The sequence below is a fragment of the Syngnathoides biaculeatus genome, chromosome 4, assembly GCF_019802595.1.
Source record: "Syngnathoides biaculeatus isolate LvHL_M chromosome 4, ASM1980259v1, whole genome shotgun sequence".
NCBI lineage: Eukaryota > Metazoa > Chordata > Actinopteri > Syngnathiformes > Syngnathidae > Syngnathoides > Syngnathoides biaculeatus.
The window spans coordinates 6,409,275-6,432,737 of NC_084643.1; the positions used below are offsets into that span (position 1 = coordinate 6,409,275).

A 23,463-nucleotide genomic window follows, 5' to 3' on the forward strand; every position below is an offset into this window, starting at 1 on the left:
TCTCCTTGCCGATTATTTTTGCTAATTTGTCCCGCACCAGAGTTGTGTTTCACAATTCATATCTTGTCTCTCTTTCAGATCTATCTGAACCTCATGAAGTGTTTCAACTACCCGATGCGAGAAAATATGATGCGGCTCGCCGTCGTGTGGTTCACGCTGTCTTTCGGGTGAGTGTTCGAATGTCCTTTTGTGCCGCAGAAGGATCAAGCGCAATTTCCTCCGTCGGATAATCGCAATTGCGTTTCTGTCATCGCCGCAACGAGAAGGTGGATGTTGGCCAAATCAATTACAGTCTAGGGATCAATACTCCTCAGTTGGAGCTGAGACAGATAGCAGCGAAGGCTCTCGGGGAGTAAAAACTGAAAATTGGCAGTGACGGTAAATATTATTCTGATTTCAGGTATTATGGTCTGTCCGTATGGTTCCCCGATGTCATCAAACACCTCCAGGCGGACGAATACGCCTCCAAAGTGCAAATCCACAACAGCGAACGCATCGAGGACTTCACCTTCAACTTTACTCTGGAGAACCAGATCCACAAGAATGGACTTTTCATCAATGACCGGTAGGCCCGTTGCGATTGGCGCATATTGTTCTTATCCTAATAAGGGCGAAGATCAATTTTTCTGTCCCCACTCAGATTCATCAACATGAAACTCAAATCCGTCACCTTTGTCGACTCCACCTTTCGTAACTGCTACTTTGACGACGTCACGTCGGTGGGATCCTATTTCCATAACTGCACGTTCGTCGACGCCTTCTTCTTCAACACGGGTGAGGCGCTTTTCCCCGTTCTGAGCATGTCGTTTCTGAACGAAATTGGCGGCGAGATGAAGCGCGACGCGCGTTGTGCGCGCAGACATCGACGACTCCAAGCTGATGGACGGCACCGAGGTGGTCAACAGCACGTTCACCCACAACAAGACGGGATGCCAGATGACGTTTGATGACGATTACAGCGCCTACTGGGTTTACTTCATCAACTTCTTGGGAACCTTGGCCGTTCTACCTGGGAACATCGTGTCCGCTCTCCTCATGGACAAAACGGGCCGCCTGTCCATGTTAGGTTAGTTTGGGAAGGCTTCGTTTTTCAAACTATGAACACCCGTCATGGAGATTAGTATTGAGTACGAGCCGGAATTCCGCCTTTGCGAAAGTTACTCGGTGCTCTTTTCTGCGGGCTTCGCGTCATCAGGTGGCTCCATGGTGTTGTCGGGCATCAGCTGCTTCTTCTTGTGGTTCGGGACCAGTGAGTCCATGATGATTTTCATGCTGTGCCTTTACAACGGCTTGAGCATCTCTGCCTGGAACTCCCTCGATGTGGTCACGACCGAATCTTTCCCGACTGCTCAGAGGTGAGGCTTTGGTTACCCGGGTCAAATTTCCTAACCTGTTTTAACGATATCGGGTATGATAAAGCTAATGGTTTAAATCTGACAGTTAGTCTTCAATTTATGATATATGCTACTGTCAAATGTTAGATTTTTTTTTTTTTTACTTTTTCAGTAGTTTTTCTTTTTTTTTTTTTTATTTTCGAAAGCCGTTACAGTGAGTCACCTTCCTGTCTGAGGACAAAGTTAGCCACCTCTCCCACTCCCCTATGAAAATGGAATTTTGGTTCATTTCTAAGCTGCTTTCAAACCTTACATACAGTGAAGAAAATAAGTATTTGAACACCCTGCTATATTGCAAGTTCTCCCATTTAGAAATCATGGAGGGGTCTGAAATCTTCATCGTAGGTGCATGTCCACTGTGAGACAGCTAACTCAAAAAGAAAAATCCAGAAATCGCAATGTATGATTTTTTTTTTTTTTTTTTTTAACGATTTGTGTGGTTTTCTATTGCTCGGATTGCTGACTTTTATATGTAGGTTCAAACTGTCTCACAACAATTTGTTGACGTTCCCTTTGCTGTTTTGCTAAAGTTGGTACATTTTCCAAAGAATTGTCTTTTTCAAGTATCAAAGCTAGTATCACCTAAAACCATCAATGCTACGGATTTTTGACTATATCCGTCACAGAGGTGGCTCGTTGTCAGTGATCACAAAGATGACGCACTCTTTACTGTTTAAAGATGTCGGGATAATTCGTTCTAGTTCTAGTCTTGACTTCTCTTTCCCCCAAATCTCTCCACAGAGGAACTGGCTTCGGATTCTGCAACGCCCTTTGTAAGATGGCCGCCGTCTTGGGAAACCTGATTTTCGGGTCTCTGGTTGGCATCACGAAGGCCATCCCCATCCTGATGGCGTCGTCAGTTCTAGTGGGGGGAGGCCTGGTCGGCCTCCGGTTGCCAGATACCAGGGCGAATGTCCTCATGTAAACAGCGGCATCACCGTGGTACAACCTCGATAAAACACGGAGCTTCGGGGGGATAAGCGATCGTAGCGAAAAGAGGGAAAGTGGCTTGGGTCATACATGCATGCGGTGGATATCAAAAGTCTACACCGGGGGTCTCAAACTCAATTTATCTTGGGGCCGCTGGAGGCGGAGTCTGGCTGAAGCTGGGCCGCAATCTCGATGTACGTGGAATTTAAATTGGAAATTCAAAGCAATCAAAAATAAAAAATAAAATAAGATGAAGAAGGATGCTGGTGCTTACAGCTTGTGTGCAAAACAAAAAAACTCTCCTTGGCAACGCTGCTGTAACTTTCTCTCACTGAAAATTGTTTCTCTGCTTGCATCAAGCCCGGTCAGTGTCACACCCCCGATAGCCACCTACCCCACCGTGATTGGTCGGCTCGTCAGCTCCGCACACAACACTGTAAAAGTGCCATCCATATAAAACTCGAGGTTCGCATTATCATTATACTTTCATATGAAGATGGGGGCCACAAAACATCGTCTCGTGGGCCGCAAATGGCCCGAGGGCCGCCAGTTTGAGACCACTGGTCTACACCCTATGTTAACAACCAAACACACACTTGAAATCTACTGAACACGTGTAAAAATGTATTTTGCTCCAATGAAACCAAGGTTGAATGAACTTCATTATTGCAATTGTTTTTTTTTTCAAATTTTATTTCCCCACTCTAAGATATTTTAAAATGTGACATTTTAACAGGGGTGTGTAGACTTTTTTTTTTAATATCCACTGTATCCTAAATGTATTAATCATATGTATCTTATTAGTAAAGCAGTGCAGCAATTTAACCATAGGTCAGCAGTACCAGATTTCTCCCAATTTAATTAATAATTGTGCGTTTATTTTATCTGGAGATTATGGAAAATGCAGCTGAGGGTCTCACACGTTTCCCACTAAAACTTTGGTTTCATTTTCATTTTGGAGGGATCCCGGTTGTAGCCAGCATCTTTTATAGCGTTCTCACCTTTCTTAAACTCGAGGCTTTTAATATAATATTAATATTCTTATTCAGAGGAGCCAGATGGGGAGAAAAGTGCAAAACAAGCCGTTAATGAGCTCAGCCAGCCGGCCGTGTGATAACGGAGGGGAATAGATGATCAGACGGCGCGGCAGCTGGTTTTTTGCTGCAAACACAACAACACGTTGCAGATGGTCAGGCACAGTGCAGACAAAAAAAAAATAAAAATACATGAAAGCTCATATAGAGACCACGCTGAACATTCGCTCGTACTGTATAGAGCTCGTGCACCTCCGTCCAAAAATCACGTGACTTTGGTTTACCTCGCCATATTGTTGGTCAAGCTAAGCATCGCTAAATGCTGAGTCGGTTGGAGACGACACGGAAATACGTCTTGTAGAACGACGCCCAGAGTCTTGTCCGATACCGTCGGATATTTAGCAGGTGAAAATAAATGAAGGCATGTGGAAAAATTAGATAAACTCGGCATAGAGGACTCGTATTTAATGCAGAAATCGATGTTTTCGGCGATCAGAAATTGGACTGTTAATTCGCTTCCGCTTGTCTTGGACAACTGGATCTACACATGGATCTGGTGAGTCAGTAAGTATAAAAGTCTGGCCGCATACGAATACTTCGTTGCAGGATCTGTTCTCACCAGGAATAAAGCCCACATAGTGACGGGTTGACGGCTCGTGAACACGGAAGCGTGTTCGGCCACACGTTAACCTTTGCCGGAATCCATCGATCTTTTCAGCTAGTATTCATTACAAATACCAATATTTAAATAAGTGACCCCTAGTTTTACACAAATTCTCAACCATTAACTATTATAGGGGGGGAAAAAATGGAACGCACACGGAAGCGATTAGGGTCACACTTAACCTCCGTGACAGTTTTTTTTAAACACGCATTGTTCTCACAAAAGACAAAACTGGGATTATAAATACTTTTTGCTCATTTGAGATTGAGAAGAATAATTCCTACCTGAAATGAAGCGATCGCTACACAGTCGTGTGTGCGTATTTTGGTCGGGCACCAGCCATCATGTTTAATTGCCGAAATCCATGGATCATTTCTGGTCTTTTCAGATGGTATTCCATAGAATGATCAGGTCGAGTGATGAGGCTGAAATTTTAAATTGAAGGTATCGTGTATCATGTGATTAGCGGCTATGCCCCACAAGTAGGATGTGACCTTGAGTTGAAAGGGAAATTTTGGAAGGACCTAGACGAATTAGTCCTGATTGGTGCAGATTTCGATGGACATGTTGGCGAAGGAAATATGGTCGATGAAGAAGTGATGGGTCAGTACGGCATTCAGCAAAGGAACTTTGAGGGTCAGTTGGTGGTGGACTTCGCATAAAGGATGGAATTGGCAGTGGTGAACACTTATTTCCAGGAGAGACAGGAACATAGAGTGACCTACGAGAGCCGAGGTAGGAGCACTCGGGTGGATTATATTTTGTGCATACGATATACCAGGTTGCCAGGCTACCGGGTTGGATAGGATTCGAAACGAGCTCATTAGAGCGACAGCCAAAGTTGGATGTTTTGGAGACAAGGTTCGAGAGAGCAGACAGAGAGTGAGGATATCGGTAGAAGGGTGCTGAGGATGGAGCTGCCGGGCAATAGAGCGAGAGGAAGACCAAAGAAAAGGTTGATGGATGTGGTGAGGGAAGACATGAAGACAGTTGGTGTTAAAGAAGATCATGCACGAGATGGGCTTAGCTTGAAAAAGATGACACGCTGAGGCGACCCCTAACGGGACAAGCCGAAAGGAAAAGAAGAAGAAGATTCCACAGAACGATCTCTTTGAGTATCCGTCTCTTCTGTCGTGACAACCAAGAGCACAACCGGTCTCGGGTATCGTAAATATTCTCCTCCGGTTCAATGTCGAGCAGCTCTGTTTGACGGGCAATATGGCGCCGTTGAAACGGTGACGCCACCTGCACGAGCTCTGTCGGCGTTTGGAAACTTCCCCAAAGTAGATGTAGGATACCAAGCCCTTTGTGTTTGTTGCCTTTCAACGTAGATTAAAAAAAAAAATAATCCCATTGTGATATTAGAGTGATTGGGCCACACATTGAAACCAACCTTTGATTATGTTCAATAACTACGTGGGGGAAAAAAATACAACCTCAGCGCTTTTCCTCTGATTCTGCTTTACGTGGCGCGCTTGAGTGAGCAACCTACGATAATGACGAGAAACAAATACTGAATGCCTTTTTCAACGTGCCTCTCCTGAGCTGGAGCAGTCCTACCCGTTGTCACGTGGGACCCTGAGGTTGACGATATAATCTGAACTATACATTAAAAAAAAAAAAAAAATGTAAAAAAAAGATCTTTCTGTGAACGTATGTTCAATCCTGTTCAATTCTGAATCAGTTTTTCTCTTTCTTTAGACTTAATTATATACATTGAAATGTTTATTTTTGCTGAGAAACAATTCTTAAAAAATTAAAATAGCAATTTACATATTTATCTCATTATTATGTGTAAGATACCATGATAAGAATGCAACAAAAATGCAAATAACTCATATATGAAAAAATACAGTAATAATATATTTGTCTAATACTATTAACATTTCAAAATAAGTACATGTATTTTGTTTATTGTGTTTAATTTATAGATTCAATTCTGTACCCGCCGTAGACAAAAAAGTATATTTACATATTAAACTGAATTAATGAGAGAAATTTATTTTGCAAACTTTATTTTGCTTAAGGCGTCGGGGTATTGATTAAATGTACCTGCACGTGAGCGTGCGCGTGTGTCTATGTGCGTCCAAGCATGCATGTGTGCGCATATTAACGTTTCAGATTGTAAATAATGTACATAATCAATGCTGATATTAGTGGAGTGTGTATAAGCAAGTGTGATTGCGTTGTGTGCCCGCAGCCGCCGTGTTCATGTCGTGCGTCATTGCAAGTCCTTGGCTATCTAACTTCCGGTCTCTCCCACTCTCGACACAGTTTTGCGCGCGCGCCTGCGTTTACTTGCATGTCGAAAATATGTTACCGTACGCTATTTTTTTTGGTTTTGCTTTGAACTCTTTTATCAGAAAAATGACGGCAATATCCAGACGTTTCTTGAAGAAAAAAATGTGAATGTAGTCACTCTTGTAAGGAGGTGGGAAGCAAATGTACGTGGACAGTAAAGTTGTGCGTATCATTGTGATTATCGGGCCTGCCGGTCGTTGCTGCAAGTTGCTGTTCTGAGGCCCGTAAGTGTGACGATAAGAAGTGAAAATGGCAGTTTGTGTTGCTTTTCAAAATATAGACAATAAAAAATTCTGTTCTCTTGCCAATGATGCTTTGTTTCCTTTTTTTTCCCATTAGCATTGTGCAGAACCAGAGTCATATTACATTTCATGCCATGGCTTGCCACTAGTAGGCCTATTCCAGTAAAGAAAATAAGTATTTGAACACCTGAGAAAACCAATTTTGTACAGTAGCTTTTGTTTGCAATTACATAGGTCAAACGTTTCCTGTAGTTGTTCACTAGGTTTGCACGCACTGCAGGAGGGATTTTGGCCCACTCCACCACACAGATCTTCTCGAGATCAGACAGGTTTCTGGGCTGTCGCAGAGAAACGCGGAGTTTCAGCTCCCTCCGAAGATTTTCTATTGGGTTTGGGTCTGGAGACTGTCTAGGCCACGCCAGAACCTTAATATAATTCTTACGGAGCCACTCCTTGGTTTTCCTGGCTGTGTGCTTCGGGTCATTGTCATGTTGAAAGACCCAGCCGCGACCCATCTTCAATGCTCTGACTGAGGGAAAGAGGTTCTTCCCCAAAATCTCACAATACATGGCCGGGGTCATTCTCTCCTTAATACACTGCAGTCGTCCTATCCCAAAAACACCGCCAAAACATGATGCTACGACCCCCATGTTTCACAGTAGGGATGGTGTTCTTGGGATGGAACGCGTCATTCGTCTTCCTCTAAACACGGTTAGAAATTATGAGCAAAAAGTTCCATTTTGGTCTCATCCCACCACAAAACTTTTTCCCATGACTCCTCTGTTATCATCCAAATGGTCATGGGCCAACTTAAGACATGTGCTGGTTTAAGCAGGGGAACCTTCCGTACGGTTCTCCCAGCCCTTTTCAGGTCATTGACCAAGTCCTGTCGTGTAGTCCTGGGCTGATTCCTCACCTTTCTAAGGACTAAGAACTTGCAATACAGCAGGGTGTTCAAATACTTATTTTCCTCACTGCATACACTTCCTATTTTGAGCCAACTGCCCATTTAAACGTCCCTTTGCTCTCTTACCTTTGATGATGTCACACCCGCCAACCACCAGGCGTTCTGCTATTACACATTTATATTCTTATACTGTTACTCTTCATATTTGACCTCATCTAGTTTACTCTTACTCTTTACTCTTAGTAAATTTCATATTTTCCAACAGTCAGTGAAGCTTGGCAAAATTTCCGTCAGGAATCCCCTGAAATAGATAAATACATATTATGACTATCAAAGGCTGCCACCTAGCGGTTACATATAATAGTTGAGAGATGGACAATTTGAAACATTTTCTGTAAACGAGGACTTCCAAAGCAGTCCCATTGAAATTTTTTTTTTTTTTTTTTTTTAAACGGCCACTTTCACATTTCACATTCAGGAAATAGGTACACGCAGTTATCCTCGTAAACAGGTTGTGATTAAAAAATTAATTACATCATGTATGTTTCTTTACCCGTTAATGTTCAAGATTTAAAAGACATTTTCAAAATTTCTTACCGCGACATACTTCAAGTCGAGGTGAGAAAACACTTTGTAATGAGGTAGAAGTATAGGTAAGAAAATAAAGGGAAAAAAACGTTAAAAATGTACGAAATCAAGTCAAGTATCACTAATTATGAGTGAACAGATTCCTAAAAAAAAACAGTAAATGAATTTAACTCTCAAAATGCATGCACCAACATCAAAATTTTGACAAATCGGCACTCTGATTTTTTTTAAAAACCCAAAGTTATTGTCAGCTCAGGGTTTTTCCAATGTTGAATTGAGTAACAAAAAAATGTTAAATTAGCCACTGATAAAAATAACATGGTGGATTCTTCTTTTTTTTCAGGCTGGCAGAAGACCTAAGGAATCATTTTTGGCACAGAAAACTTCAAACAATTCTCTCAAACAAAACCATAGATGGGGAATATGAATATCTTGGGGCACTCAAATCTGTTGCCATTGTTGTTTCACGCTCCTTTGTTCAACATCTGGTTCAAAATTTTCCATGTTGCTGTTGCATCTATTATTTTCTACCTAACTAATCAAATCAATCAATCAATCAATCAATCAATCAATTACCGGAGACAAATTGCTTGTGTTTTGTTTACATTCCTGTCAAATATTCTGATTCTGATCAATCAATCAATTATAAACTGTAAATGAAAGTAAACTATAAAAGACTTTACATCTGTTTACTTGCTGTTTTGTATGTATAATTGTTTTTTTTTTTTTGTTTGTTTTTTTTCCACCTCATAAATCCCAAGATCTAAATCAATCAATCAACTACCGGAGACAAATTGCCTGTGTTTTGTTTACATACCTGGCCAATATTCTGATTCTGATCAATCAGTCAAACTGTAAACAAAAGTAAACCATAAAAAACTTTACCCCTGTTTACCTGTTCTTTTGTATGTAGAATTGTATTATATGTTCACAAATATAGTACAGCTACAAGAAAAGTGTTCTTACCGCATCAACAAATTATTTGTCTTTCGTTACTTTTCACAGCGCCAATAATTGGGTTTCGTAAACAATTGTGGCTTCTTTTTTTGCCCGAGCCATTGAATGCAACACTGAATTTGTTGCCATTGTTGTTTCATGCTCCTTGGTTCAAAGTTTGGTTCAAAATTCTCCATGTTGCTATTATTTTCCACCTCATAAATCCCAAGATCTCAATCAATCAATCATCAATCAATCAATCAATCAATCAATCAATCAATCAATCAATCAATCAATCAATCAATCAACTACCAGAGACAGATTGCTTGTGTTTTGTTTACATAATTGGCCAATATTCTGATTCTGATAAATCAATCATAAACTGTAAACAAAACTAAACCATAAAAGATTTGAACTCTGTTTACTTGCTGTTTGGTATGTATAATTGTTATTTTTTTTGTTCAAAAATATAGTAACGTTACAAGAAAAGTGTACTTAGTGCATCAACAAATAATTTGTCTTCCGTTACTTTTCACAGCGCCTATAAACGGGTTTGGTAAATAATTGTGGCCCAGGCATTGAACGCAACATTGAATCTGTTGCCATTCTTGTTTCATGCTAGCTTGGTTCAAAGTTTGGTTCGAAATTCTCCGTGTTGCTGTTGCCTCTATTATTTTCCACCTCATAAATCCCAAGATAAAAATCAATCAATCAATCAATCAATCAATCAATCAATCAATCAATCAATCATCAATCAATCAATCAATCAATCATCAATCAATCAATCAATCAATCACTACCAGAGACAGATTGCCTGTGTTTTGTTTACATAATTGGCCAATATTCTGATTCTGATCAATCAATCATAAACTGTAAACAAAATTAAACCATAAAAGATTTGACCTCTGTTTACCTGCTCTTTTGCATGCATAATTGTATAATATGTTCAAAAATATAGTACAGCGACAAGACAAGTGTACTTCGCACGTCAACAAATATTTTTTCTTTCGTTACTTTTTCACAACGCCTATAAATGGGTTTAATAAATAATTGTTGCTTCTTTTTTTTTTTTTTTTTTTTTTTTTTGCCCCGAGGCAATGAACGCAACACAGTTCCACGTTCTGGCCAGCAGGGAGCGCAAGCGAGCTCGCGCTTCCTCTCCAGTGTGTAGGGAGCCTGAACGTTACTTTGAAGCTCGACGTCACTTTGTCAAGGAGTCTCATCAAAGGCGTGCTCACTATGGGAACTGGTGGGCGCAAGGGAACTTTCTGAACAATTTTCTGCCCGTTCTTATTTATATTTATATATAGTTTGTATGTGTGTTTTAAATATATTACCTCTCGGTTAGCTGGACACAAGTTTCTTAACCGGCTGACACACCTCATCGTGCGTTTGGACGTTAGCTTAAAAAAACCAAAAAAAAAAAAAAACCAAAAAAAAAAAGTTAGTTGCTGGCGTTTCAGACGCGTTGACGACCGCCGGAGGAAACGAGGCAGGATGTACCATGACGAAAAGGCTGCCCTACATAAACCGCACTATGGAAGTAAGTGATATTTTCCATCTTTTTTTTTTTTTTTTTTAAATTTAAAAACAAAACTCCGGTGAGGGTGGACGTTTGATGAGCAGCAGGTGGTTGAGCGGCGCCTGCATGAGGAGGTGTGTCCGTGCAACTACGAAATGACCTTATTCATAAAATATGACACGTTTAAACAATAAAATAAAATAGGAACAAACACTGCAGACGATTTACTCTGTTCGTTAATACATCCGCTGAATAGTGTCTAAAAACCCAAGGATACTCCTGTGGACAAGATTTTCAATTCACCTTGTGTTTTATCTATTTATTCAACATATCAGTCATTCCACGCATAAGGTCTGCTCTCATAGTTTTTTTTTTTGTTTTGTTTTGTTTTTAATCATTAACTGCCGCGCTAGCTAGCGTGTTGTTATTTTTCCCAAATCAAATCAACACGCATCCCAAGGCTGATTCGCCGCCGAGTCAGGTCTCGCTCTTGTCAGAGAGAGTCAACACGAGGGCAAAGTGCAACTTTTAAGAGATAAGACCAATCAATTGTTTCATCAGGACTGTGCTGGTCTGCATGCGCAACGTTTTGCTTTGTGTGCCTGCAGGGAAACTGCACAAATGTTAGTTTAATACAAGGGGTGGACATAAACCATCCAAAATGTCCACTCAGGTTGACTGTTATAATTTGCATGTTCTAGCTGGAATCAAAGGTAAGCAGCCTCCACCCCCTAAGCATTAAAAACCCCAAACTTAAAAAGAAAATTAACGAATCATCTGTCAGAAATACATTTTTAAGCTTTTTTTCCCCTCACTGTTAGTAAGGCGAAAACACCGCAGCTGAAAAACAGCATGAGTCAACGCCATCGTGCCAATAACCGAAGTCCCGTGATGATTTGCACACAAAGGCAGCAAACCTCATCCTGTGGGTTTACTAGAACTGTAGAAAAGTGCAGGAAGTGTGTGTGTGTGCATTGCTCAGTATGGCTTATGTGTAGTAGCCCCCACGTGCTGTAATGAGTGCAATATACATTTGCACCTCCCCGGTCACCCACAGATGTAAACAGTTTGGAATTTCCAACACGGGACATTCCCAAAAGTGGTGCAATTTGGAAGTTCAACCCAAACGTTTTCAACAAACTTCATGCGATTGTGTTGCGAAACCTCAGCTCAAATGAGTGTCTAAAGCACGGGTGTCAAACTCAGGGTATGTGGACCCAATGTTGGCCTGTGAAAACTTGCCTGGTTTGACAAAGCTAGTCGTCGTCCGTGAAAATTATGAAATGCGGACAGAGGTGATGATGAAATACGACGGGGAGATTATTACACAGACCATATTCAGTCTGGGAGAGGAAGTTTATCTGCCTTGTGCTCGCAGCCATGTGACTAGCTTGTTTTGAAAAAAGAAATAAAACAAAAAACAGCATAGTTCGTCTTAGTTTGCTGTTGTCATGGCCGTTTCATTTTAAATTGAGTCTGTTCGTTTTAACACAAACGATGATCAGGTTTTTGCGTTTTGTTCTATAACTGTACCGAATCTGAACCCAACCACGGCCTTAAAACTAATAAAGTGACAAGATTTCCCCATAAATTTCTGTGGAAATGACAGGTCTGGGTGGAATGGCTACTTGGACCTGAGAACAAAACACCAAGAATTTAGAAATGGAAATGGAGCTTTTTCTGAAAATCTGGTCAAAATCCATCTTCAAATGAGAGGAGAGTATAAATTCTTTGTTTCTCAACACTGCGGCGTCTCCAGTGATCCGGCCTTTGTATCGGTCCGTTGTGGTAAAGAGGGAGCCAAGTCGAAACGCGAAGCTCTCAATTCGATCTACGTTCCTACCCTCACCTATGGGCATGAGCTGCAGGTCGTGACCGAAAGAACAAGATCCCGGATGCAAGCGGCCTAAATGAGCTTCCTCCGCAGGGTGTCCGGGCTCTCCCTTAGAGATAGGGTGTCGAGGCGCTGCTCCTCCACATTGAGAGGAGCCAGATGATCTGATCCGGATGCTTCCCGGGCGCCTCCCTGCTGAGGTGTTCCGGGCATGTCCCACCGGAAAGAGAAGACTGTGTCTCTCGGCTGGCTTGGGAATGCCTCGGGATCCCTCTGGAAGAAGTGGCTGGGGAAAGGGAAGTCTGGGGATCTCTGATGAAGCGACTTCCCCCGCAACCCGACCCAGAGAAGTGGTAGAAAATGGATGGATGGATTCTTAAGAAATTGAGCTTTTTCTGAAAATCTGGTCAAAATCCATCTTCAAATTAGACTCAAGGAATATGAATTCTTTGTTTCTCAACACCTCCTCGACCCTTGGGAATCCCTCCTCCCGTTGAGTTTGGGTTAGTTTCAGATGAAAACATCCCCCCAATCCTGAAAATTTGTACGGGTCGACATCCCGCACGGTAGCTACTCCAAGTTGACGCCTCACAATCACGATCCCGTTTCAACCGGCAACACTCTCCGTATAAACGTGACTTAAATGCCTCACGTTGAATATTAGTTTAGTCACATTAATATTAGTCATTTGTGAGAAAAGCAGGTTGGGCTGTAGAATGGCCTGAGTACTATTTTAAATTCTTTTTTTTTCCTGGAAGTTTGCTGTGGGTTTCAGAGGGTTTTGACATGCTCAGTCAACGTGTTTATTGTTTTTTGTTGTTGGGGGAATTCCGCAGCGACGGCGCCCACTTGTGTTGTGACTTCCGTTTTTGGTGTACGGTTATAACTGCCCCCACTCTCCCCATTGAGGTCAACTCTAACTGCGAGGTGTTTTAGAAAAAGGCCTAGACTTGAAATCAAAGTACCAGATTTCCCCTTCAACGCCGCCATGACGGCGCAGCTGCATTACAATGTCCTACGCGTCCTACAGTTCCACGTTCGACCGCGTCAAGGTGGAGCCGCAGGGGATCTTGTAAGAATCCTTTCACGAGCATTCGACGGCATGCAGGAAGGCGTGGAAAGTGCGTTTTAAACTCCAGGGGATGACCTCGAAGGGGAAAACATTTAGTTTGGATTTGAAATTTATATTTCGTTACAGCAGACCTGGAACTTATGACGCGTCTTGTTTGACATGGCGTGTGATAAATCCCATCAACTAGTGCGTTTATATATATATATAAATATATATTTTTTTTTTTAGGCAGTTTTTTTGTGCCACCGCTACAAAAGGTTGCCAGTGATGAACTCTGATGACCGTTGAACTGGAAATGATACTTGCTGATTTCCAATTCGGGAAGGGTGTGCCTGCCTAGTGCAAGCTCTTGCGCAGATGCTAACATGAATACCATGTGTCCGAAAGTATAATGTCATGAATTCACATTTTTTTTTACACGACATAATGTTGCTGACATTTGTTTAGAAGTTACCAGAAAAAGGCCGCGTATTGTTTGATTTCGGAGGTTCCGCTGTACTTGACATGTAGGGTGTGGCTCTCGGTGGCATGATGGCGTCGTGGTTAGCAGGACGGCTGCCTTGCAGTCCAGAAGTCCCACGTTAAAATCTCTGCTCAAGCCTGTGTGGCGTTTGCATTTTCTCCCCGTACGTGCGTTTTGCCCGGGTTTTGTTTGTCGTCTTCTTCTTCTTTTCCTTTCGGCTTGTCCCGATTAGGGGTCGCCACAGCGTGTCATCTTTTTCCATCTCAGCCTATCTCGTGCATCTTCCTCTCTAACACCGACTGCCCTCATGTCCTACCTCACCACATCCATCTACCTTTTCTTTTTCTTCCTCTCGCTCTTTTGCCTGGCAGCTCCATCCTTGGCAACCTTCTACCAATATGAGTGTACTCTCTCGCCTCTGGACATGTCCAAAACCATCGAAGTCTGCTCTCTCGAACCTTGTCCGCAAAACATCCAACTTTGGCTGTCCCTCCCTCTAATGAGCTCATTTCTAATCCGATCCAACCTGCTCACTCCAATCGAGAACCTCAACATCTTCATTTCTGCCACCTCCAGTTCTGCTTCCTGTTTTTTCTCCAGTGCCACCGTCTCTAATTTACTGTACCCCAAGTTGATCCGGGCTAGACTCCTGCTTATAGAAAACAGATGGATTTGTGTACATTTAATGTGCATTGTAACCTTTAAGAGTAAAATGCAAGTATCTGTGTGTGTTGGTCGGAGTACATTTGTACTCTAAACATGAAACGAATTGCAGAATGAATTGTATTACTCCTCCTGGGGCGTTGGGATTACATTGTTTAGGATAATCAGTCAACCGGTTGAACCACTTTGTCTTGCATCACGCAGCCTTGAGCACACAACCGTTGTTTCTCTCAAGAGTGCACATAAAAATTTTGCGTCCTTTGTGCTGACCTGACAAATTATTAGGCACACCTCTCGTGAGATGCAATCACATCACGTTCTCCTTATTCTATGTGAAAATCATACGTGGGTGCATCCAAAGTCCGGGAATTGTTTGGGTGGGAGGTGGGGGGGGGGGGGGGGTTGGTCAACCAATAGGAATAGCTCTTCACTGAGCCAGAAATAACCAGACGTGATTGGATTAGGTCGCTGGAAGACACATTGCCAGGGAGAAGTCGTTCAGCTGCAGGTAAAGGTCAAGTCCCAGCAGAGGTCACTTGCCAGTCGATAGTTCCCGAACCTTCTTTGCAGTGCAGACCGGCTGTGGCGGGCTCATTGGGCACGATCCACGAGTAGAGGGTCGGAGTTGTTGTAGGCAGCCAAACCAGACCGCAGTTCCGGAGCTCCTCAATGAGAGTGGACTTTGAACCTCGTAAAAGTACTTCTGCCTGTGTCGAGGAGAAACCTACGACTGTATCCGTATCAAAGCGGACTTGGTGCCTGAGAGTTAACTCTTACTGAAAACTTGTGTTTTAAGAACGAGTCCTGATAACTGTTGTTTCGTTGACGAACATTTCGTTGAACAAAACTCTTTTCAGAAAATGTAATGAACTTATGGATGGATGGATGAATTAGTTTATGAAATGATTTTGTTATTTGAGATCTCCTGGTGTTAGCCAACCCACTTGGAACAGAAACAGAAGCGTTTGAGCCGGCTGGGACCGGAAACTGGAAACGGAAGCGTTAGGTGCAATCTCGACATATAAATTTTTGACACACAGCTGTTGCGGCAGAAAAGATCTGGTTGATGTCCAAAATTAAATAATAAAAACAGTGACTCGCATGTTGTAATAGAACAGAAATGATTTAAATTTGTTGTTCTTTCACTGCGGGCAGGTAACAAATGCCTCACGGTCCTGTACTAGTCCACGGACCGGTGGTTGGGGACCACTGGATAGGACTCGTGTCTGCCCAGTTTGCATCTCCTGCACGGTCGTTCACGAGAACGTGAGATGAAGTTGACTTTTGCCGCTCCTAAATACTTTGAACTGGAATGAACCAGTCAGTCTTCATCATCATGTGTGATTGTTAAATATAAAAAAATACTCAGAGTCCTGAGAGAGTGAAACCCCACCCACGTTGGACTCCCCCTGCTTAGATTTAGTCAATCCCCACACAAGCCCCTAGTCCACAGGTTTCAAACTCAAGGCCCGGGGGCCAGATCCGACCCGCCACATGGTTTTATGTGGCCGCGAAGCCAAATCTAGGGTGTGAATTTCCATGATTCTTGTAAAAATCTGTTCCAAAATTTCAAATGGTCATCTATCATAAATGATAAATTTGAGATATTACAAGTATTTTTGTGTTACCAAACGTGAATAGCTGAAAAAGACATTACCCTTGATTTCTGATTCCAAAACTAGTTCATAAATTGATGATGTAAATATGATGAGACAATTAAATATTTTTGTTCCACAGTCATAACGACCCTCTGAGGGAAACTGGAAAAACAATGTGGCCGGCGAGAAAAATGAGTTTGACACCCCTTTCCTAGTCCTTTTAATGTTCTCTATCCATCCATTTTCTTTGCTACCTATCCTCACGAGGTTCACAGGGAGTGCTGGAGCCTATCCCAGCTGCCAACAGGGAGGAGGCAAAGTACACCCTGCCAATCGCATGGCACTTGGAGACAAACAGTCGCACTCTCAATCACACCTACGGGCAATTTAGAGCCTTTTAATATTGTCTTATTTTTAATTTGGCTCTGTATTGACTGAAAAGCCAGTTACCAGTATCCATGACGTGTTTACATTTTTACTTGAGCTGCATTTGTGTATAAGCCTAATATTGACGGCTTTTGTTGACAGCGGTGAAAATGATCCATAACAGCATTTGTGTTTTGATATTTGCAGCCATTCAGGATGATGAGAGGTTGTCAGCAGAGGAGATGGATGAGAGGCGGCGGCAGAATATCGCCTACGAGTACCTTTGTCATCTGGAGGAGGCCAAACGGTAAGACTCAAGTGTCAACGGAAGAGCTGCAAGGTGACTCAAAGCCATCAGATGTCTAATTTGATTTATTATTATTGTTTTGGCTTCACTAACCGATTTCACATTTTGACGGGTCATCGTAGCCACTGTACGGCGAGACAAAGATTCCCAAGAATCCTGCCACCTCATTGGCTGCCCCTCCACGCTCATCCACTTGCGCCTGAGGAAGGAACTGATCCATTTGTCGAGGGATTCCGTTCGCTCGCTTAACTCCCAAAATTTATTCACTGGCGAATGACGGCACTCTTTGTGCCACGTCTAGCTCCCTTCTCCCAAAAAGTGACGAGTCACAATTGAATCTGGTGCGCTTTTATGATATTCAGTGCACATGCATAACTGCGCACCATTTGCATCCCTGCTTATAAAGGGATTCATATTTCATGGACCTATTATGCTTTTGAAGTGGGAGGAGACAACCACAAAAGCTGCAGTTGTTTAAAACCCAAGTTTTCTATTCTCAAATAGATATTGAAATGAGCAATACATAGATTATTCACTTGAATGTCTATACGAAAAAATAAATATGAGCGGAGAGTGCGTCATCCGTGCGCAAAGTTATGGAAGTCTCATGGGACATCCAAGTGGTCGCCACATTGACTGCATCTCCTGCCCGTGACGTCACACTGGGACGTTCGCCACTGAAAACACGCTGCGGCCCCTACTGTAGGACACGCCCCCTTCTGACACGGAAGCTCTTTTCGAAGAAGAGAACATCTCACAACCCAGTGAAGTGACCGGGGCAACGTTACCCTATCGTTTCGAGCCATATTTAGATGATATGCGGATCACGGCCAAACCACCTTCCCATCCGATCCACCCGCGGCCAAACGGCCTCCCCGTCCGATCCACCTCAGCGGCGGTGATGAGCCACAATCTCTCACAATTGAGCGAAGTCTCCGGCAATATTAGCCTGTTGTTTCAAGCCATATTTAGATGATATGCGGCTCACTTCTAACATCAGACTCTCAGACAGTATGAATGAACCAGCCTGGCCAAAGCCCCTGTCATACGTACGCGGATCTTGTGTTACGTTATGAGAGACGGATTACGTGGTCCCCCCCAAGCTATTATTATTATTATTATTATTTTTTTTTAGTAGTTGTACACACCTAGCTGTCATTTTCAACTCCCGAAGCTCTCGTCCTTTGCACCCGTGCAATCCATTTTTCACGGTGAACCGGGTCTCTTGGAAACTTATGAAGGGTAAATCCATCCTTTCGAGTGTTCGAGCAATATCCCGCAATGCAACGAGCTGGCATTTTGGCTAACACGAAGGAACAACGAGCTGTCTTCCCGCAAGTAAAACTAATGGAAACAAACGAGTCCGCTTGAGCGCGCTACTGCCTCCAATGTCACTTCCTGCTTCTTGTCGAAAACAAATCCCTCGAGAGAATTTTCATGGCAGGAGTTACATAAAGCCATATATGTCAAAATCATGTTTTGCGGTGAAAAAAACGGATGGGTCCATACCGGCTGCGTTTTTTCTTTTTTTATTTTTTTTTTATTAATAACATACTAAAAATCATCCATTTCATGACAGTGGAACTTTAAAAACGATGATGCTTGCAAGAAGCTGTTGGGACACGCATGTGAGGCGATTACACGCTACTGCAGACACTCCTGCGAATTGAAGTTCTGCTGACCTTTCGGAAAAGATCTCAATCATCCCTGAGGGACTCAAATCAAGCAATTCACCCAAGATGACGTTAACATTTGTTGGGAGCAATTGTTCGAGACAAACCACTTCTTTTCAAGTATCTTTTACAACCACAGTAATTTTGGATTTTTGACATTTGTCGTACTGTAGTGTGCGCCGCACTCAGACTTTCACTTAGACTTTGCCTCTAATTTGCTATGTCATCGGATCTTCAAGTGCGTGTAAGGTTAGAACAAGTGCAAACCTCGTCACCTACAATATGACCCTAGGTTAATATTTGAAGTGAGCAAGATAAAATATGTGGAAGTCTTGATTTTGCTTACCCGAGAGGCCTTAAACCCTAACAGCTGCTTCCTTCAAACGCAAGTTTCATTCTCTTAACTTCCTCTGCTTCTCACTTAACTGTACGCTTGTCAATTGTGAAAAGAAAGCGTGGTTCCTCTATTCTGAAAAAGGTGTCAAATTGGATTAGGATTAAGATTTCTAATGAAGCAGGGATAGCAGCGGATTAGGATTTACGCTTCGGGGTCAGCAGTCAGGATTCTCTGAACAAGGATTGAATCTGCTCATCTACAAGTGTGTGATACCTGTGAGAATCGTGTTGCAAGAAGAAGGAAATGGGCCTATTTATAGCAACTCAATGCACAGTTTGCATGCAAACGGGACAGTTTGTCTTGGGTTTTGGATGCATATTTATGCATATATTTTCTATTCCGTTCATGGTCGACTGCTGCCAAAATAACTCATCTCATCCGCACCGTGTCACTTCCATGAGACCCGTCCGTCCACCCTAGCAACGGTTTCAGTGTTACCCAGCCGCTGTGCTGCAGCACTTTGGCGTGCCCTGAATGAATGTTGCCCCGCGAAATCTCTGATTTCACTTCCCGTGATTTCTGGCCTACAGAGCCCAATGGATTATAAGACTCACCCAGTACATTTGTAAAGGAAATACCAATTGATGCATACATAAGCCGCACCTGTGTAAAAGCCGCAAGTGCCCACATTGAAACTCACACTGAAACATGACATATCAACAAAGAAAGACGGTACACAGAGTATTCAAAGTTTTAATACCTTATCTTTACTTAATATAGCAACAACAGGGTAGGACTTACAGGGCTGGTTTAAAAAAAAAAAAAAAAAAAAAGCACGGTAGCGCAGCACTAACAGAGCCACTTAACATAAAAACATACCGGTAAAAATCACTGAGACGTGGCAGAAACATGCTAGCGCAGCGCTAATGCTTGCACTGCGCTAACAGAAAAAAATGAAAACATACCGGCAAAAAAAGCAGCGCTAACAGGACCGGTTTAAAAAAATATATACTGGTAAAAGTCACTTCCTTGGCACATGTATTCCACTGGTCTCACACTTACCTTTTCCGCTGGAGTGCCCCCTTGCAGCTGTTCGAAAAAAAATGCACAAATTAGCCGCATCACCCCATAAAACCGCAGCGTTGAAAGCGTGTGAACAAAGTCGCGGCTTATAGGCCGGAAATTACTGTAATTGCTCTGAACGTTATATGCACACAACAGTAGAAAGTAAACTACTCTGCTGCTTGGTGGTAACCAAAATATCCAGTTTTTTGTTACTTTGATTTTCCGGTTTTAACGCATTACAGTCGACGGACCTTCTTATTTTTGATGACCCAGCGCGTTTTCTTCAGGTAGACTTTGCCCTCTCACCAAAGACTAAAATGTTTGTTTACATTTGTCGAGGTTTGTTTAGCTGTGATACAGAATCTCTCCTGTGCGCGTCTTCTTTTTCCAATAGACGTTTTCTGTGTTGTTCTCATTCTACCAACAACTAGCGTCCAGTTTCATACATCTGACGGTACACTAACACCTAACAAAAATGTGACAAGCGTGTCTTCGGAGCCGCATCATCAATTGTGCTCGTGAAGCTGCGAGAAGAGACTGCAACACAAGAGTTGCTTGGTTTCTCCTGGCGGGCCGCAGGTTGGACAATGACAGGAAGGTCCGCTCTGATAGCTGTAAACATGGAACCAGCCGGTCCTTCTCCAGGTGACTCGCCCCCCCTACATTGTTCTAAATACAGGAAGTGATTTCTGACCGGCGCGATGTCCCTTTTTTGACTCCGTTCCCGCCAAATACGTCCCCGAAAATGTCAAACATCTCAGTAAGTTGTTGTCAAAATCCATCCATCCATCCATCCACTTCCTTTGCCGCTTATCCTCACGAGGGTCGCAGAGAGTTCTGGAGCCTATTCCCGCTGTCAACTGGCAGGAGGCGGCGTACGCCCTGAACTGGTCGACAGCCAATCGCAGGGCACGTAGAGACAAGCAGTCGCGCTCACAATCCCACCTAGGGGCAATTTAGAGTCTCCAATTAATGTTGCATGTTTTTCGGACGTGGGAGGAAACCGGAGTGCCCGGAGAAAACCGGGGAAAACGTGCAAACTCCACACTGGCGGGGCCGGGATTGAACCCAGGTCCTCAGAACTATGAGGCCAACGCTTTACCAGCCGATCCAACGTGCCGCCTGTTGTCAAAAGAGTTTGGTAAATTAGGTCAAATTCTGGGTCTCTGGAGTACCTTAATTCACTCAAGCAAGGTGTTTTTGTGGCCGAGTAAACACATTATTACTTTACACTTAACATGATGCAAAGTAATTGAGGTAAATAGATTATTCGGTTGTTAGGAAATAAGGGGGAGGACATAAGAAAAAGCTCACAAATACAGATTTCCAGCAGCAGAGTGGGGCAGGGGTGGAACTCCAACTCTTAAAAATGGCCTCACTCCAATCCAGCTTGATAATGTGTAACAGATTCTCAAACCAATATTATTCACAGCCTAACAAATGATTTACCGAACCCTCTAGAAGAAGATACCCAACCAGTTGCCAGGGAATTGCTGCTTTTCACATCGCAGGTTAAACGCAGTTCACAAATCTTTTATATCAATATTTCTTCTCTGCCGGTGACCTCAGTTGGAAAGCTGGAGATTCAGCCCAAGACTCGGTGGGACCTTTTCAGTTCAGAATGGATGAATTAAAGCCAGGGCTAAATGTTTTTATCATTTTAACTTCAATTGAAAATAGTGTCGACAAGTAAACAAGGCTTATATGACCCCAAACCAAAGAACTAAGTGTGTCAAGAGCGACTTCTCATCTTTTTTTCCCCCCGCTTTGTTGCTTGCAGAAAAGTATTTTCCTGCTTTGAGCTCACTTGGACTGTGTTGTCAGGTGGATGGAAGCCTGCCTGGAAGAAGACCTGCCTACCACCACAGAACTGGAGGAAGGACTGAGGAATGGGGTCTACCTTGGAAAACTCGCCAACTTCTTTGCCCCCAAAATGGTCTCCGTAAAAAGGATCTATGACAAAGATCAGTCTCGGTATAGGGTATGTTTTTTTATTATTTTTTGGGGGGAATTTTTTGTTCTCGCTTCTATTTTGTGCAATACTGTACAACCTCAAAATGACGCACTTTTTTAAGAGTGCAATTTCAATGAATGAATGAATGAATGAACGAACAATCCAGCTTTTATTCATGTTTTCTTTCAGACCAACGGACTCCACTTCAGGCATACAGACAACACGGTGCAGTGGCTCAGGGCCATGGAGTCAGTGGGTCTCCCGAAGGTAATGGGCGTGCACAGGGGGGCCAAAACAGTCGCGCTCTTGTTTTACAACATACCTGCATACTGTATATCTGCTCTGATTTTAGCCACCACAGCTTTCCGGAAAGAAACCTTTTGTTACGACCATTTTGAGGCGGAGCCCGATCCAAAAGCGGTCAAACTTCTTTCTCTACGTACAAGTTGTGTGGTTTTTCACACAAAGTCTTGTACACATCCTGTACCTGTAAGAGAAACATTACGGCAAAGTGCCAGGCAACCAGCGATGGGGAATATCTTTATTTGAGAATAATTCAAGATAGAGATAATTAAAACACAATTGGCAAGCGAAAAGAGTCTGAACTGCATCCCGGTGCTCGGAACGCCAGGAAGTTTACTCCCTTGGATCATGATTGAAAATGTTTTGCTCGCAACTCCGTGTGAGACGTAGACTTGCCGAAAGGTCGACGAGGTGACTAATTGTCACGACTGGATCCAACGGTCCCCAAACAGAGCAGCGGCATGTGATGTTGTTCCGCGCATGTTTTTCTTTTTTTGTTTGTTAGCAATGACGTAAATTGCCCGTCACAAACACTTTGTGGGATAAAACAGAAGAGAATGAGATCCTAATAATTGATTACTATGGCCATTAGTTGCTTCAAATGCAATTAAACTGTTTTGTTTGATGATTTGCCACTGGCTGCTCGCAACAGAACAGTGAAATATTTCAAAACATTTTTTTTTTTTTTCCCTCCTTCAGATATTCTACCCCGAAACAACAGACGTGTATGACCGCAAAAACATGCCGAAAGTGGTGTACTGCATACATGCGCTGAGGTACGAATTCCTTGCACACAGTACATTTGAGCCGCTTTATTAAATTCACGATCGAGACGGCCGAATTGATCACACAGAAAACTTTGCGCAAAGACAGGATATGCTGTTGTCAAGTCGCCACACCTTTTCATTGAGTTAAACAAACGACGTCTTAGAGGTCAACCTGGCAGATATAATGATTATAATCATGTGAGAATTGTCTATAGATGTACTTTTTGCAGTAATCCTGCATGTTGTACTTTTATGAAAGCAACACCTGTTGGCTATCCTTGTTCACTTGTATGACCTAAATTGTTTAAAAGCGGAGAGAAAAATATTTTGTAAACATCTGTGCTGATCCCTTTTATTGTGTTTTTAGATCACACAATATTAGTCAGCTTTTAATATTTTTTTTCAAGATGGTATGTCCTTTGTTTTGACCCAAAAATGTCTCGATAACATGACTATGATATGCTTTATGAGAATACACAGAGAATTATAGATGGACTTTCCACACCCCATTTTTTTTTTTTGGCTTTTTGAAATTAGCCCGTG

At 42.6% G+C, this 23,463-nt stretch overlaps 2 protein-coding genes across 7 annotated transcripts in view; both read left to right on the forward strand.

Annotated features, from left to right (window-relative positions):
- sv2ca (synaptic vesicle glycoprotein 2Ca) overlaps positions 1 to 6,617 on the forward strand; it is a 46,302-nt gene extending 39,685 nt beyond the window's left edge. For all 6 annotated transcript variants that reach the window (XM_061816024.1, XM_061816023.1, XM_061816021.1 and 3 more), the window contains 6 exons: positions 79 to 167; positions 401 to 565; positions 641 to 774; positions 860 to 1,066; positions 1,196 to 1,355; positions 2,136 to 6,617. In XM_061816024.1, the coding sequence (XP_061672008.1) occupies positions 79 to 167; positions 401 to 565; positions 641 to 774; positions 860 to 1,066; positions 1,196 to 1,355; positions 2,136 to 2,319 (939 nt within the window). In that variant the 3' untranslated portion in view covers positions 2,320 to 6,617. The remainder of the gene's footprint in view (positions 1 to 78; positions 168 to 400; positions 566 to 640; positions 775 to 859; positions 1,067 to 1,195; positions 1,356 to 2,135) is intronic.
- Positions 6,618 to 10,131: 3,514 nt separating this feature from the next.
- The window catches only part of iqgap2 (IQ motif containing GTPase activating protein 2), a 34,735-nt gene continuing 21,403 nt past the window's right edge, over positions 10,132 to 23,463 (forward strand). The window contains exons 1-5 of the mRNA XM_061817284.1: positions 10,132 to 10,539; positions 16,722 to 16,821; positions 21,721 to 21,877; positions 22,040 to 22,117; positions 22,853 to 22,929. Of these exons, the coding sequence (XP_061673268.1) occupies positions 10,494 to 10,539; positions 16,722 to 16,821; positions 21,721 to 21,877; positions 22,040 to 22,117; positions 22,853 to 22,929 (458 nt within the window). The 5' untranslated portion in view covers positions 10,132 to 10,493. The remainder of the gene's footprint in view (positions 10,540 to 16,721; positions 16,822 to 21,720; positions 21,878 to 22,039; positions 22,118 to 22,852; positions 22,930 to 23,463) is intronic.